The 15,812-nt window shown below is 46.3% G+C and overlaps 1 protein-coding gene across 2 annotated transcripts; it reads left to right on the plus strand.

Moving 5' to 3' along the window:
• Positions 1–1,169: 1,169 nt before the first annotated feature.
• il6r.L (interleukin 6 receptor L homeolog) lies at positions 1,170–11,561 on the plus strand. 2 transcript variants are annotated; one of them, XM_041573751.1, is made up of 11 exons: positions 1,170–1,603; positions 1,691–2,069; positions 5,582–5,812; positions 6,809–6,929; positions 7,575–7,750; positions 8,321–8,481; positions 8,575–8,713; positions 10,371–10,411; positions 10,503–10,557; positions 10,700–10,811; positions 11,109–11,561. In XM_041573751.1, the coding sequence occupies exons 2-11, from the start codon at positions 1,967–1,969 to the stop codon at positions 11,254–11,256; spliced, it is 1,287 nt and encodes a 428-aa protein (XP_041429685.1). In that variant the 5' UTR covers positions 1,170–1,603; positions 1,691–1,966; the 3' UTR covers positions 11,257–11,561. The 2 variants fall into 2 exon arrangements, with proteins under 2 accessions (XP_041429685.1, XP_041429686.1); XM_041573752.1 differs by having other exon boundaries at positions 1,170–1,550; positions 1,594–2,069.
• The last annotated feature ends 4,251 nt before the right edge of the window (positions 11,562–15,812 follow it).

Below are 15,812 nucleotides of genomic sequence, written 5' to 3' on the forward strand. Positions count from 1 at the left end.
TTTTTTTCACCATAATCGGAGTGCTGCTGAAGTATTTCCTTGTATGTGTCCCCTGGGAATCAGGTCTGTAGAACTGAACCCAGAGCTCTAGGTGAGACCTTACCAGGGATCTATAAAGTGGTATCACTGTCTCTGTCCCCTGGGGATCGGGTCTGTAGAACTGAACCCAGAGCTCTAGGTGAGACCTTACCAGGGATCTATAAAGTGGTATCACTGTCTCTGTCCCCTGGGGATCGGGTCTGTAGAACTGAACCCAGAGCTCTAGGTGAGACCTTACCAGGGATCTATAAACTGGTATCACTGTCTCTGTCCCCTGGGGATCGGGTCTGTAGAACTGAACCCAGAGCTCTAGATGAGACCTTACCAGGGATCAATAAAGTGGCATCACTGTCTCTCTCTGTCCCCTGGGGATCGGGTCTGTAGAACTGAACCCAGAGCTCTAGGTGAGACCTTACCAGGGATCTATAAAGTGGCATCACTGTCTCTATCCCCTGGGGATCGGGTCTGTAGAACTGAACCCATAGCTCTAGGTGAGACCTTACCAGGGATCTATAAAGTGGTATCACTGTCTCTTTCTGTCCCCTGGGGATTGGGTCTATAGAACTGAACCCAGAGCTCTAGGTGAGACCTTACCAGGGATCTATAAAGTGGTATCGCTGTCTCTCTCTGTCCCCTGGGGATCGGGTCTGTAGAACTGAACCCAGAGCTCTAGGTGAGACCTTACCAGGGATCTATAAAGTGGTATCACTGTCTCTCTCTGTCCCCTGGAGATCGAGTCTGTAGAACTGAAGCCGTATCTGTTTGTCCTCTACTATTCTCTGTTCTTTTTAAACAATGTTTTAGAAGTCAAGTCAGGTCAGCTGTCTTCTTGAGTCAGAACCAATAGTGCAATTAATATAAACAGACATGAGAAAATGAGAATGAGGAAGATTCTTAGAATTATACTTTCTTTTACTAGACAAACATTTTGGATGGAGCTGCTCAGTATACTGTAAGTGGGCTCTGTTGCCTCTCTGCCTGTAGAATGATAAGATTTCAAAGCCTCTTTTGTCAGCAAACAGTGACCCCAAATTGCACAATATCTCTGTGACACTCAATAGGCCGTGTGTGTATTTTGTTCCTTATATGTTTTCCTGTCAATCTGATGTTTATTCAGCAGGAAAGTGGGTTGAGCTTGAGTTGAGAGTCAGACTGAGCAGTGAGAGGCGCAGGGCACCCAGCACCCAGCGACACAGCAACTTTATTTGAGCGAGAGAAGAGTAAGTGAGGACAGAGAAAAGAGAGTGTCCACAACTGATAGGAAAAGTGAAAGAGGTTTATGAGACAGCAAACAAGCAGAGGTACGGGGTGCAAGTGGAATAGGCAAAATTATAGATGGGAATAGGTACTGGGTGCAAGAGATATTAGGGTAATTATAGGTGGGAGTAGGTTCTGGGTGCAAGAAATATTGGGGCAATTATAGGTGGGAGTAGGTTCTGTGTGCAAGAAATATTGGGGCAATTATAGGTGGGAATAGGTTCTGGGTGCAAGAAATATTGGGGCAATTATAGGTGGGAATAGGTTCTGGGTGCACAAATATTGGGGCAATTATAGGTGGGAATAGGTTCTGGGTGCAAGAAATATAGGGGCAATTATAGGTGGGAATAGGTTCTGGGTGCACAAATATTGGGGCAATTATAGGTGGGAATAGGTTCTGGGTGCCCAGTATAGTTTAGGAGACACATACAGTGTATGAGGGGCAGAGAGGGCACCAGAGGCAGCAGATGCCAGGCTTGGGGTAAGACTTAGGGGCTCAGTAAGAGACAGAGAAGGGATGATGATGGAGTAGGTGGGTGTCAGGGAGACAGAACCAGAGCAAAAGAAGAAGGAAGCAAATAAAGAGAAGGAAGAGCTCAGTGAGAATCTGGAGGCAGAAAGAGGCGACAACGGGGTGAATGACACCAAAACAGAAAGCAATGAGCTAAGAATGGGGGTGCCAGATGCCGGTCGCAGTATATTTTATTTTTTGATGCTTCACCTTCAATTCCCGGTCTCTCCTCACATCCATCAATCGCTGTGCCCCAAACCAGGTAAATATGCCCTCTGGCCTTTCCCCTCTCACCCCCCACTAACACACTTAGTGGCCAGTAATCACTTCAGGTCCATATTATTAACTTTCTCCTCTATTTCTTGTTTGAACTAAATAATAACAAAAAAACAACTAAAGTGCAACGATGCAGAGCACAGTAACCATAGAAACCATTCAACAATTAGTCTTGTGCAAGTGCTTGAGTTATTCAACTGCCCAACTGGGATTCCATCTCCCCATGCAGTTATAGTAAGGATCTGCACCACAAGGTTGGCTGGAGACTAATAATATAGAATTTGGATAATCTCTCCCAAGAAGCTTACACTCTAGTGGCATAATGGGAGACCCTGCCCCAGGGAGCTTACAATTTAGTGGTATAATGGGAGACTCTCACCCAGGGAGCTTAATGGGGCCAGAGAGCTTAATGGAGCCAGTCCCTAGATAAACACCAACATGTTCCCCAGCGCAGTACAAGGCTCTGGTGGTTGAATTCTATGTTGAGCTTTAGTTCTTCTTTAGTTCAGTTGAGTGCAAAGTGTTTTTGTTTCCCAGCCCTCCGGTGCAGGCTGCAGCAGTTAATGCAGATGTTACTGGTTTCCCGTATGTAAATCAGGGCAAGAGTTGGCTATGCTGGTGCTTTGCATATACAGCGCTTCTTGGGGCCCACACATCCTGCTGCCTGTGAGATACAAGCGACTTGTGAGAATTCAGAAATAGAGACTTCCTTAACCCCCAGATCCTGCACCACATTAACCCTCTAAATACTTTCATCACCACACTCTGGACTGCTGCAGGATTTCTCTTAGTGCCTTCCTTTACTTCCAGAGCTGGGCACTGACATCTTAAATGTGAGATCCTCATTAATGACCAGGAGGATACTGTATCTTTAACTGTTCTTAGAGCAAAGGAGCGCCTGCAGTCTATGGTATGGGGAGGTGGCTGTTGTGTAGCAGATTAACACACATAGGATAAATATGCAAAAGTAGGGCAAAATAGAGACATTAGGATAAGATGGAGACAGTGGGACAAGATGGAGGCAGTTGGCCAAGATGGAGACAATATGACAAAATGTAGACAATAGGACATGATGGAGACAGTAGGGTTAGATGGAGTCAGTAGGACAAGATGGAGACAGTAGGGCAAGATGGAGACAGTAGGTCAAGATGGAAACAGTAGGGCAAGATGGAGACAATATGACAAAATGTAGACAATAGGACATGATGGAGACAGTAGGGCAAGATGGCAAAAGTATGGCAAGATGGAGACAGTAGGACAAGATGGATACAGTAGAACAAGATGTAGACAGAAGGGCAAGATAGAGACAGCAGGACAAGATGGAGACAGTAGGACAAGATGGAGATAGTAGGCCAAGTTGGAAACAGTTGGACAAACTGGAGACAGTAGGGCAAGATGGAGACAGGGAGCAAGATGAGAAGAATATGGGAAGATGGAGACAGTAGGGCAAGATGGGAAAAGTACAGCAAGATGGAGACAGTAGGGCAAGATTGAGACAGCAGGGAAAGTTGGAAACAGTAGGACAAGATGAAGACAATAGGCCAAGATGAAGACAGTATGGCAAGATGGAGACAGTAGGTCAAGACGGAGACAGTAGAACAAGATGGAGACAGTGGGGCAAGATAAAGACAGTAAGGTAAGAGGAAGACATTGGGGAAAGATGGAGACAGTGGGGCAAAATGGAGACAGTATGGCAAGTGGTATGACATTATATTATTGTGGCCCAACATAAAGCCCCTCAGTTTTAGTTGAAGTTTCCATCATCATGTGTATCCTTTTCAGTGGGTTGGGACTTGTAGCTGTAAAAGAAAGGAATGGACACAGGTTGGACAGTCATACTTAAGGTAATGACTGGGAGTCTGGGCCCTGCAACCACTAAAGTCTAAACTAGCCCCTTATACATGTCTCAGTGATAAGGCTCCTGGCATTTACATGAATGTTTCTGGGCCCAAAGTATAGGCATGCTCTGAGTCCTCATCAATATCCTCTGGGGTGAGAAAGATTTATGTTTCCTGCTGTTTCTTGTTGTTTTTCCTGTGTCTCCTCTCCCCTCCGCAAACCATGTCCCCAACCTCCACTCCTCTATTAATAGGAATTAACAGGAATTACTCACTAACTGCTCCCCCCACGCCCAGCTGCCCGTAGTAAATGTTTAATCCACAGTGTGTGCCAGTTGCTTACAGCCAAAATCCAGTTTGAGTTCCTTTCATTATAGCAGTAGCCTGCAGTCCCCCACAAATGAACATTAGGGGGCATTTTTAACCTGATGTATGGGGGGTGGCAGTGAGTCTTTGACTCAAGTAGTAGGTGGGACTAGAACATTTGCATGGAAACTTGCAGGGGGGAAGGTCAGCGAGTCTGTGACTCAAGTAGTAGGTGGGACTAAAACATTTGCATGGATGCTTGCAGGGGGAAGGTCAGTGAGTCTGTGACTCAAGCAGTAGGAGGGACTAGGACATTTGCATGGAAGCTTGCAGGGGGAGGTCAGTGAGTCTGTGACTCAAGTAGTAGGTGGGACTAGAACATTTGCATGGACGCTTGCAGGGGGAAGGTCAGTGAGTCTGTGACTCAAGCAGTAGGAGGGACTAGGACATTTGCATGGAAGCTTGCAGGGGGAAGGTCAGTGAGTCTATGACTCAAGCAGTAGGAGGGACTAGGACATTTGCATGGAAGCTTGCAGGGGGAGGTCAGTGAGTCTGTGACTCAAGTAGTAGGTGGGACTAGAACATTTGCATGGACGCTTGCAGGGGGAAGGTCAGTGAGTCTGTGACTCAAGCAGTAGGAGGGACTAGGACATTTGCATGGAAGCTTGCAGGGGGAAGGTCAGTGAGTCTGTGACTCAAGCAGTAGGAGGGACTAGGACATTTGCATGGAAGCTTGCAGGGGGAAGGTCAGTGAGTCTATGACTCAAGTAGTAGGTGGGACTAGAAAACATTTTTTTTTTTTGAAAATCATAGTCTGGACACATTTGACTACAACTCCTATTTATTTGAGTCATGATGAACTTAAGGGTGTATTGTGCCTTTCATGTATCGGGTCTCCGCCATAGGTTAAGGGCAAGATAAGGGAGTGTTTATTGTATATATGAGATGTGAAACCCACCTGCAGTTTCTATTCCTGTCTCAACAATGATGAAGAAAACAAGTTCAGTAGTTAATAAGTGTGAGTCATTGAGTGACTGCATCCTGCTCTTACCTACTGCCTCTCACCTCTGCACTTGTCTCTCTATGGGTGGCACAGATCAGACTGACAGTATAGAAATGGGTGACATGACTCAGTGGCATTACATTATCATTTGAGTCCCACTCAAAAAAGGGTTAAGAACCCCTACAATAGTGACACAGAATAGGGCAAGTGTTACTAGTTGCTCTGCTTTTCTTTCCCCTACAGAAACCAGGTTAAGGAGGTCCCATCTCAAGCTCTCCGTTCCTTTACTTTCCCTTTAGCCTGTTAGCTATTGATAATACTTTCTTTACTTCTACCCCTCCCATCTCTCAGTGCTCCCTCCGAATAGCCAAGTTGCCCCTCTTCTTTCCAACGTGTCCCTGACCTGCCCGGGCTGTGAAGGAGATGTTTTGTGGCGCCGTGGCCAAGCTGAATCTTTTCTGCCCAAAAGGATGATCAAAGAAGGGCGATTGCTCCTGAACTCCATCCAAAGCAAAGATGGGAATCTCTACACTTGCATTAAGGAGAAGCAAAGTATATGCTCAGTGGAGTTACTGGTGGCAGGTGAGTGTAAAGGTGGAAGGACAATGATTGGTTGTGAAGATGTTTCTCAATCAAGGTTCATTTGGGTTGTGATTCAGAAGCAGCTGCTGGAGGTGGACCAGTTGGTCAACCTATAAAGTTAAAGCCAACCACTCACAGATTTTAGGACTGATCAGTTGGATACTGTAAACTGTACTGAGATGACTGGTTGGGCTGCAACGTTAGAAAAGATCACCATTGCACCATTCCTGGATGGTGATGATACCATACACTTGGCTAAAGAAACCAGTTACCAACCTGGCCTGATTTTTCTGCTTTAGGGGTCAACTCTTATGTGGTGACCACAGAAGTCATACAGTTCATTTGCACTGAAAATGACAGTAATAACCCTCCACTGAAGTACATTTCCTAAAGTACAATACATGTCATCTCATGTAGTTGGTCAGTTTGACCATAGCTGGCTACAGTAGCTGCAAATGTTTTCACTCTTGACCAATAGAGGCCAAAAGGATGTCTTCTCCAATCATTATCTCTTCTTTACTCAGTCGGAGCTTTAAAAGGGCTCTGTATGTGGCCCAACAGGTTATGTGATCCAAATGTGGGTCCAGGTAGTCCGATCATGAAATCAGACCAGATCCGCTGGTTTGGCAAACTTGGCATTAGCCATATGAGCGGAGTTACCTATTGACAGCCAGCCTACATTGGCTGAACAACCCTTGTTGTGGGACTTCTTCATAGAATCATCTACATGGTTGGGGATCACTGCTGAGTGATGATATGGCCTCCCATTTAGCAAGATGTACTTATATTTCACTCCATAGATGAAGCTGCCTCCCTTTAATGTTGACCTACTGAATCTGACCTACGGAAGGTTCTAGACTGAGAGGATCTTGAGCTGGTCAGTGTATGAGATTGCAGAGCTTCCCATTTAGATGTTAGTGTAGATATCTCTATCCCATATTTGTGTTTGCGACAGAATAAAGACTCAGTAAGCACTTGGGTGTTATTTGTTCACAGAGTTGGAAAAACCAGTGATGGAGTGCTACCTGCGGCACCCAGCCAGTAACATCACCTGTGAGTGGAAAAAGAACTCAAGCCTTCCTCGTGGCACCATCGTCATCCTCATTTCAAGCATGGGGTAAGTACAGAGTTCTCCATGGTTTGATTTGGAGAGGTAGTTGACTACTAGAACTATCCAAGAACCTTCTCATTCTCATATAGATGCTCCTTGACCCCCTCCAGGCCAGGTTGAAAGCTTACTATCCCTACAGCCTGCCTGACCAATATCTGTCCAATAACGCAGCAGATATTTATCAGACAGGTTTGATGATTCCACAGTGCAAGGACCACATTAGCATGTTGATGTAGTCCATTCCCAACTTGTCTCTGATGGCCCTCAGTATGATCTAATCATTGATCCCACAGAGGGAAATCTATAGGGAGAAGAGAGAGGTCTCCCTATGGAAGGGAAAAGTTGAGCTTCTACTGGCCGACTGGCCAATGTATTCACACTCTAGTCTTAGTCTAGCATTGGAAGGTATTGACCCATTGCACTCCCTATCTCTAGTGGTCATGGTAAATCTGCTTAGGGCATATGCCAATGAATGGGGATGGGTAGACTAAGGCTTTAGCTGGGTTTAATTGGTCTAATTGGTTTTGAAATGGTAATGAATGTGTTAGTGAGGACTCCACTTATGTGTGAGTGAGGGGCATGGAGTGTTCTGGACTCCCAGATGCTGTGGTTCATTTTTATTAGGAGCTAAGGTTGTGCTTTTCCCTGTAGGTACAGTGCTGAGCCCACAATCAACTCCTGTTCCTACTTCACCTTGTCCAAGAAGTATCAGTGTCGCCTCCATCACACAGAGGGTCGCACAGAGAACTACTTTCTGTCCCTTTGTGTGACCAGACAGACAGACAGCACAATGAGTGACATTATTATGGTCAATTACAAATCTATAGGTAAGTGTTAGCTCTGTGTCTAGCTACCCTTGACTTCACACAATGACTTCTAACTAACTCAGGCGCCCTACAAATACTCGGAGAGAAGTTGCACACATGTTGCATCCGCCACAGAGGAGGAGGATAACGTTTTGGGTGGTTAAGCGTCTCTTGGTGGATCTGATGTTCTAATGAAGGAAAGATTATCCGCCAAAAACGTTATCCTGCTTTGACACAATAACCAGGTGAACACTCTTTTGAGCCAACGTGTGTGCGACACCTGTTTTTCTTCACTGATGACTTGATACCCCGCTGGGTATCTTTGGGGAACCTGCACCCCCATCTATCCATCTCTTTCGATGTGCAGGAACAGGTGAATCAACCTGGTTGATGATTGTCTTGATGATACTTATGACCAGGTCCCAACATCTGCAGGTTACCATCGTAAGCTGAAGGATGAGCTGAGGATGTTGAGAATGATCAACCTTTTATACAATGAATGTCTGTGTATCTAAGCCTAGCAAAGTATGCTGGGAGATGTAGTCCACCTAGAGCTGAAGTCTAGGAAGCTGATCCCTTGTTGTTTTCCAGTGCAACCGGATCCTCCTATCGAGGTGACCGCATCACCCGTTGAGTTTGCCCCTAGAAAGTTACGAGTGAAATGGCGCAAACCGCGATCCTGGAGTGGCACTTATTATGAGTTGTTGTATGAAGTTCAGTACCGGGCAGAAAACTCCCATCACGTCTCCAGTGTGAGTCAGTGTGGTACTGAGTTTGGCTGACAGTTTGGGGCAGGCACTTAGATATCTATGGTGACATGTGTCTTTATCTCGGCTCTTCTCTAGGTCACAACATCAGACCGTATTTTCCATATTGTAGATGCTTTCAAGGGCAGGAGGCATTTTGTCTCGGTGAGGGCCAAAGAGGAATTTGATGGTTTATGGAGTAGCTGGAGCCAAGAGGTCGTTGGAACCCCATGGACAGGTATGAGAAGCCTCATGTGCTGAGCCTGATCTGCTGATCCCTATTTAAGGACTGGCCAATATTGGTACCAGAGAACCTTCCCATATGCCCAGTCCTTAGTGAACCGCAGCCCAAACTGATCTAAATAACACCGACACAAACCACACATTGTCCCCATTTTATTTTTGAGAGAGTGGGCCCTGCATGTCAGGTTCTATAGGAGGCCTGGGTCTCACCCTGGTACTGGGGAGGACATTAACCCATTTTGGTGTGAGTGTCAGTATTTAAAGGAACAGTACCACCAAAAAAGTAAAACATTTCAAAATAAAGCCAATATAATGCATTGTTGTCCTGCATTGGTAAAAGTTAAGTGTTTTTTTTTTTTTTTAAAGACTATTATAGTTTATATAAACAAGCTGCTTTGTAGCTATGGAGGCAGCCATTTAGGCTGAAAAGGAGAAAAGGCATAGCCCATGGCTAAACAGCAGCTTGTTTATATAAACTATAGTAGTACTTATCTGTTATCTACTGTGTATCCTGTGCTTGAATGGCTGCCCCCATGGCTACACAGCAGCTTGTTTATATAAACTATAGTAGTACTTATCTGTTATCTACTGTGTATCCTGTGCTTGAATGGCTGCCCCCATGGCTACACAGCAGCTTGTTTATATAAACTATAGTAGTACTTATCTGTTATCTACTGTGTATCCTGTGCTTGAATGGCTGCCCCATGTCTACACAGTTACTGAAGCAAACACACAAGTTTTACCAGTGCAGGGCAACAGTACATTATACACTTTCAGTTTTTGGTGTTATTATAACAAGTCACATCAAGTCTCCTTTTTTGGAATAAAATACCAGCCTATATATTTAAATTTTTTCCCTATTAATAACATTGGGATAAAGTATAATTTTTATCAGTCAGGACAGTAATATACTGGCCAGGTGGAACCCTAGGTTGGATCAATTGCTATTTGGCAACATTCTGCCTGCAGTGCTCACTGATATCCAGCTCTGCACTTCCTGCTCTCTGAACTCCTCCCATTGCCAGGAAGTGGGCGGGATTAGCCAGTTACACAGGTTATTCTGTGTTGGTATTTCTAGCACATATAGAACTGTATAGAATTACATATAACCCACCCCATATTATATATACAGACAACCGATCCCCCTTAAATTTTCTCTGCTCCAATGAGCATTCGCAGACTCTGTGTCCCAAATATAATTAATTGTACATATTTTTGTGTTGCCATTAAACGCAGAGAGTAGTGAGAGGGGTCAGGGCCCCCTGATTTCCCTGGGCAGAAATAACTTTCTAAATCCGTTGGCATTTTTTGTTGACGTTTACAGATTGTGACAAGTTCCCCTTTTATTCTGCTTGTCAGCATGTACCACAGTGGCCACTTCTCTTCTTTATCTAACAAATATAATTACTGTAACGATTAGGGTCACCCAAGGCAGGCACCTCTTGCACCCTCAGCTCACCCCAACCCTCTCCCTTTCTCTTCCACTCACCCTACAAATAACTAAAATGTATACTTTCCATGTGCCAATCATATCAAGTGTAGGCTTTTGATTGGCCGACTGGATTTGAGTAGCTGAGCTGAGTAACTGCACTGGCAGAAACGACTCAATAGCAGAAAACACTATAACTGTGGATTTGGGTTCTTTTGCACAGATTCTACCCAGAAAGAACCAACCATGGAGACGTCGCAGGAGGTGAGCGATTCTGCCCCCCAATATAATGACGTGGGGTTAATGGGGGGTCTGTGTTTATAATGGATCCCTCATGTTATGATTTGTACTGCAGGTCCCTGGGAACTTATACACCAAAGTCTACCCAACCAGCCCCGAAATGGAAAGTGGTGAGTGGAGTCTTAGCCGGCAGCCAATCAGACATCTGCATTAAATGATGGGTGCTTATTTCTGATTGGTTGAACTCAGGCCCCTGTTATAATTAATAAAGCTGAAGTTGAAAGTAACCCATTCTTTTCTCTACTGTAACAGAGGAAGACTCTAGGATACCGATTTCACCCTCCAGGCCCCCCTGGTACACGTTTGTCATTGGTGGGGTCAGCCTTGGATTTATCTTCTTGCTGGTACTGGTGGTTCTGCTCAGGTAATAGAACTGGACCCTCCTCAAGGTGTGGGTTGGGCTTTTCTTTTTCTGTTGGAGACCTTTGAGGAGCAGGGCCCCTGGTGGCCAAAAACAATGGAGCGCGTGTTTTCTGATGGCAGCCCCGGCTACAGGGATGAACTTTTATTGTTTGCCACAGATTCTAAGATGGGTGGTACATAAAGGTTTAAAGGGGAACTTAAACCTTGACACATAAGGCAATTTGGACTAATGACATTATATTGGGATTCTGCATAATGCCTGTCCCCTACTGACCTGGCTCATATTTTTTTTTTTTAGGAAGCGCCAGAAGTGGACCTCTTGTATAGCAAAGGGGACTAAATTAAAGACTCTGTACTGGTCCATCCCTTCTGGAGTTCAATCCCAAGAGATGCCTCCTGCCAACCTGGAATACAGAGCAAAGACCCCACTGCAGAGCAAGCAATGAACTTGGGGGCAATGTGGAAGTCCAAGGACGTGGAAGGGCCACAGTACAAAGTGACTTTATTTGGGCAGTGCCGTAACTAGAGGGGGGCGGCCCTGGTGCGTGACGCGCAGCTGTGCCCCACCCCCCCTCCGTACACAAGGGCTTTCACTGGTGAGCGGGCTGCCAGGGGGCTCTGAGGGGGTGCGGGCCCTGGTCCGCTCGCACCCCCTGCTCCACCGGTAGTTCTGCCACTGTATTTGGGAACCAAAGTGCAAAACCAGTTGGATGTAAATAATGTTTCAGTGTAAATAAATTCTCTGTAGATATTTGGGTGCAGTATCTCTGTCTCTGCTGGTCTCAGGGCAGGGTACGATGGTGAGTGCCCCCAAAAACACAGGGGTTATATGGAATGATATCCAACCTTCAGCTGAAGATAGCGCCAACACTGTAACTGCCACACCAACCACCACAGTGATACCACTTTATAGATCCCTATTAAGGTCTCACCTAGAGCTCTGGGTTCAGTTTTACAGACCCGATCCCCAGGGGACAGAGACAGTGATACCACTTTATAGATCCCTGGTAAGGTCTCCAACCTAGAGCTCTGGGTTCAGTTCTACAAGACCTGAAAATCCCCAGGGGACAGAGAGAGACAGTGATACCACTTTAATAGATCCCTGGTAAGGTCTCACCTAGAGCTTAATGGGTTCAGTTCTAACAGACCCATCCCCAGGGTGGACAGAGAGGAGACAGTGTACCACTTTATAGATCCCTGGGTAAGGTCCTCACCTAGAGCTCTGGGTTCCAGTTCTACAAAACCGATCACCCATGGGGTAAGAGAGAGACAGTGGATTACCAACCTTTATTAGATCCCTGGTAAGGTCTCAACCTAGAGGCTCTGGGTTCAGTCTACAAGAACCGATCCCCAGGGGACAGGAGAACAGTGATACCCACTTAATGATCCCTGTAAGGTCTCACCTAGAGCTCTGGGTTCAGTTCTACAGACCGATCCCAGGACAGAGAGACAGTGATACCACTTTATAAGATCCCTGGTAAGGTCTCACCTAGAGCTCCTGGGTTCAGTTCTACAGACCCGATCCCCAGGGGAACAGAGAGACAGTGATACCACTTTATAGATCCCTGGTAAGGTCTCACCTAGAGCTCTGGTTCAGTTCTACAGACACCGATCCCCAGGGGACGAGAGACAGTGATACCACTTTATAGATCCCTGGTAAGGTCTCACCTAAGCTCTGGGTTCAGTTCTACAGACCCGATCCCCAGGGGACAAGACGACAGTGATACCACTTTATAGATCCCTGGTAAGGTCTCACCTAGAGCTCTGGGGTTCAGTTCTACAGACCCGATCCCCCAGGGACAGAAGAGACAGTGATACCACTTTATAGATCCCTGTGTAAGGTCTCCTAGAGCTCTGTTCAGTTCTACAGACCGATCCCGGGGACAGAGAGACAGTGGAATACGTCCTGGTTAAGGTTCACCTAGAGTTGGGTTCATTTCTACAGACCGGATCCCAGGGGAAGAGAGAGCAGTGATACCACTCTTTAGGTGGTAGAGGTTCATCTAGAAGCTTGGGTTCAGTTTACAGACCGGATCCGCAGGGGGAAACAGAGAAGAGACAGTGTGATACACTTTAATAAGGTCCCTGGTAAGGTTCACCTAGAGCTTGGGTTTCAGTTTACAGACCCGATCGCCCAGGGGATAGAGAGACAGTGATACCACTTTTATAGATCCTGGTAGGTCTCACCTGAAACTCTGGGTTCAGTTCTACAGACCTGATCCCGCGGGAACAGGAGAGAGACAGTGATACCATTTATAGATCCATGGTAAGGTTCACCTAGAATTGGGTTAGTTCTACAGACCCGATCCCCGGGAAGAGAGAGACAGTGATACCGTAATATATATAGATCCCTGGTAAGGTCTCACCTTAGAAGCTCTGGTTCAGTTTCTACAGAACCTGAATCCCCAGGGGACAGAGAGAGACAGTGATACCACTTTATAGATCCCTGGTAAGTCTCACCTAGAAGCTGCTGGGTTCAGTTCTACAGACCCGATCCCCAGGGGACAGAGAGAGACAGTGATACCACTTTATAGATCCCTGGTAAGGTCTCACCTAGAGCTCTGGTTCAGTTCTACAGACCCGATCCCCAGGGGACAGAGAGAGACAGTGATACCACTTTATAGATCCCTGGTAAGGTCTCACCTAGAGCTCTGGGTTCAGTCTCAGACCGATCCCCCAGGGGACAGAGAGAGACAGTGAATACCACTTTATAGATCCCTGGTAAGGTCTCACCTAGAGCTCTGGGTTCAGTTCTACAGACCGATACCCCAGGGGACAGAGAGAGACAGTGATACCACTTTATAGATCCCTGGTAAAGGTCTCATCCTAGAGTCTGGGTTCTAGTTTACGACCGATTCCAGGAGACAGAGAGCCAGTGATAACCACTTTATGATCCCTGGTAAGGTCTCACCTAGAGCTCTGGGTTCAGTTTAAGACCGATCCCCAGGGGAACAGAGAGAGACAGTGATACACTTTATAGATCATGGTAAGGTCTCACTAGGTCTGGGTTCGTTCTACTCGAACCGATCCAGGAGAAAGAGAGAGACAGGATACACTTTATAGATCCTGGTAAGGGTTACATAGAGCTCTGGGTTCCAGTTCTACAGACCGATCCCAGGGACAGAGACAGATGATATCATCTTTATAGATCCCTGGTAAGGTCTCACCTAGAGCTCTGGGTTCAGTTCTACAGGATCCCAGGGGACAGAGAGAATGACGTGATATTCCACTTTATAGGATGCTGATTAAGGTTCACTAGAGCTCTGTGGTTCTGTTCTACAGACACGAATTCCCAGGGGACAGAGAGACAGTGGATAGAGATTTATATACGATCCCGGTAAGGTCTCACTAGAAGCTCTGGGTTCAGTTCTTATAAGCAGATAATGTCGCAGCTCACCTTATCTTGTCAGCCCGACGACCCAGGGGACGAGAGAGACAGTGATACCACTTTATAGGGTTGTGTATGGTCACCTAGAATTTGGGTTCAGTTCTACAGACCGATCCAGGGGATAGAGAGACAGTGATACCGACTATTTATAGATCCGCTGGTAAGGTCTCACCTAGAGCTCTGGGTTCAGTTCTACGACTGATCCCAGGGGACAGAGAGAAGACAGTGATACGTTTATAGGATCCTGGTGTAAGGTCTCACCTAGACTCTGGGTTCAGTTCTACAGACTGACGATCCCAGGAAGAGAGAAGACAGTGATACGATTTATATCCTGGTAAGTCCTCATTTGAGTCTGGGTCGTTACTACAGATCCGATCTGAGGGAAAGGAGGACAGTGTTACGACTTTATAGTCCCTGGTAAGGTCTCACCTAGAGCTCTGGGTTCAGTTCTACAGACACCGACCCCAGGGGACCAGAGAGAGACAGTGATACGCCTGTTATAGATCTGGTAAGGTCTGACCTAGAGCTCTGGGTTAAGTTCTACAGACCGATCCCCGAGGGGACGAGAGACAGTGATACACCTTTATAGATCCGGTAAGGTCTCACTAGAGCTCTGGTTCAGTTCTACAGACCCGATGTACCAGGGACAGAGAGAGAAGTGGATACCTATTTATAGATCCCTGGTAAGGTCTCATCTAGAGCTCTGGGTTCAGTTTCTACAGACCCGATCTCAGGGGAAGAGAGAGACAGTGATACACTTATTATAGGTCCCTGGTAAGGTCTCACCTCAGCTCTGGTTGCAGTTCTAACAGACTCGATCCCCAGGGGACAGAGAGAGACAGTGATACACTTTTAGATACCTGGTAAGGTTAATAGAGCTCTGGGTTCATTCTACAGACCCGATCCAGGGACGAGAAGTGATACATTTATAGATTTCCCAAAGACTAGAGCTTGGGTTCAGAGCGATCCAGGGACAGAGGAAGTGATACCGTTTATGAGCCTGGTAAGAGTCTCACCTAAGCTCTGGTTCAGTTTACAGACCTCGATCCCAGGGACAGAGAGACGTGATCATTGTATAGATCCCTGGTAAGTCTCAACTGAGCTCTGGGTTCAGTTTTACAGACCCGATCCAGGGGACAGAGACATGTGATCCACTTTATAGATCCGGTAAGGTCTTCATCTAGAGCTCTGGTTAGTTACTAAGACCTCGATCCTCAGGGGACAGAGAAGAGACAGTGATACCACTTTATAGATCCTGGTAGGTCTCACTTAGAGCTCTGGGTTCAGTTTCTACAGACCACGATCCCAGGGACCAAGAGAGACAGTAATACCACTATATAGATCCTGGTAAGGTCTCACCTGAGTCTGGGTTCAGTTACAGACCCGATCCCCAGGGGACAGAGACAGTGATACCACTTTATAGATCCTGGTAAGGGTCTCACCTTAGAGCTGCTGGGTTGCAGTTCTACGACCCGATCCAGGGGGACAGGAGACAGTGATACACTTTATAGTCCCTGGTAAGTCTCACCTAGAGCTTGGGTAGTTCTACAGACCGATCCCAGGGGAAGAGAGACAGTGATACCGACTTTATAGATCCTGGTAAGGTCTCACCTA

The sequence above is a fragment of the Xenopus laevis genome, chromosome 8L, assembly GCF_017654675.1.
Source record: "Xenopus laevis strain J_2021 chromosome 8L, Xenopus_laevis_v10.1, whole genome shotgun sequence".
Taxonomy (NCBI): domain Eukaryota; kingdom Metazoa; phylum Chordata; class Amphibia; order Anura; family Pipidae; genus Xenopus; species Xenopus laevis.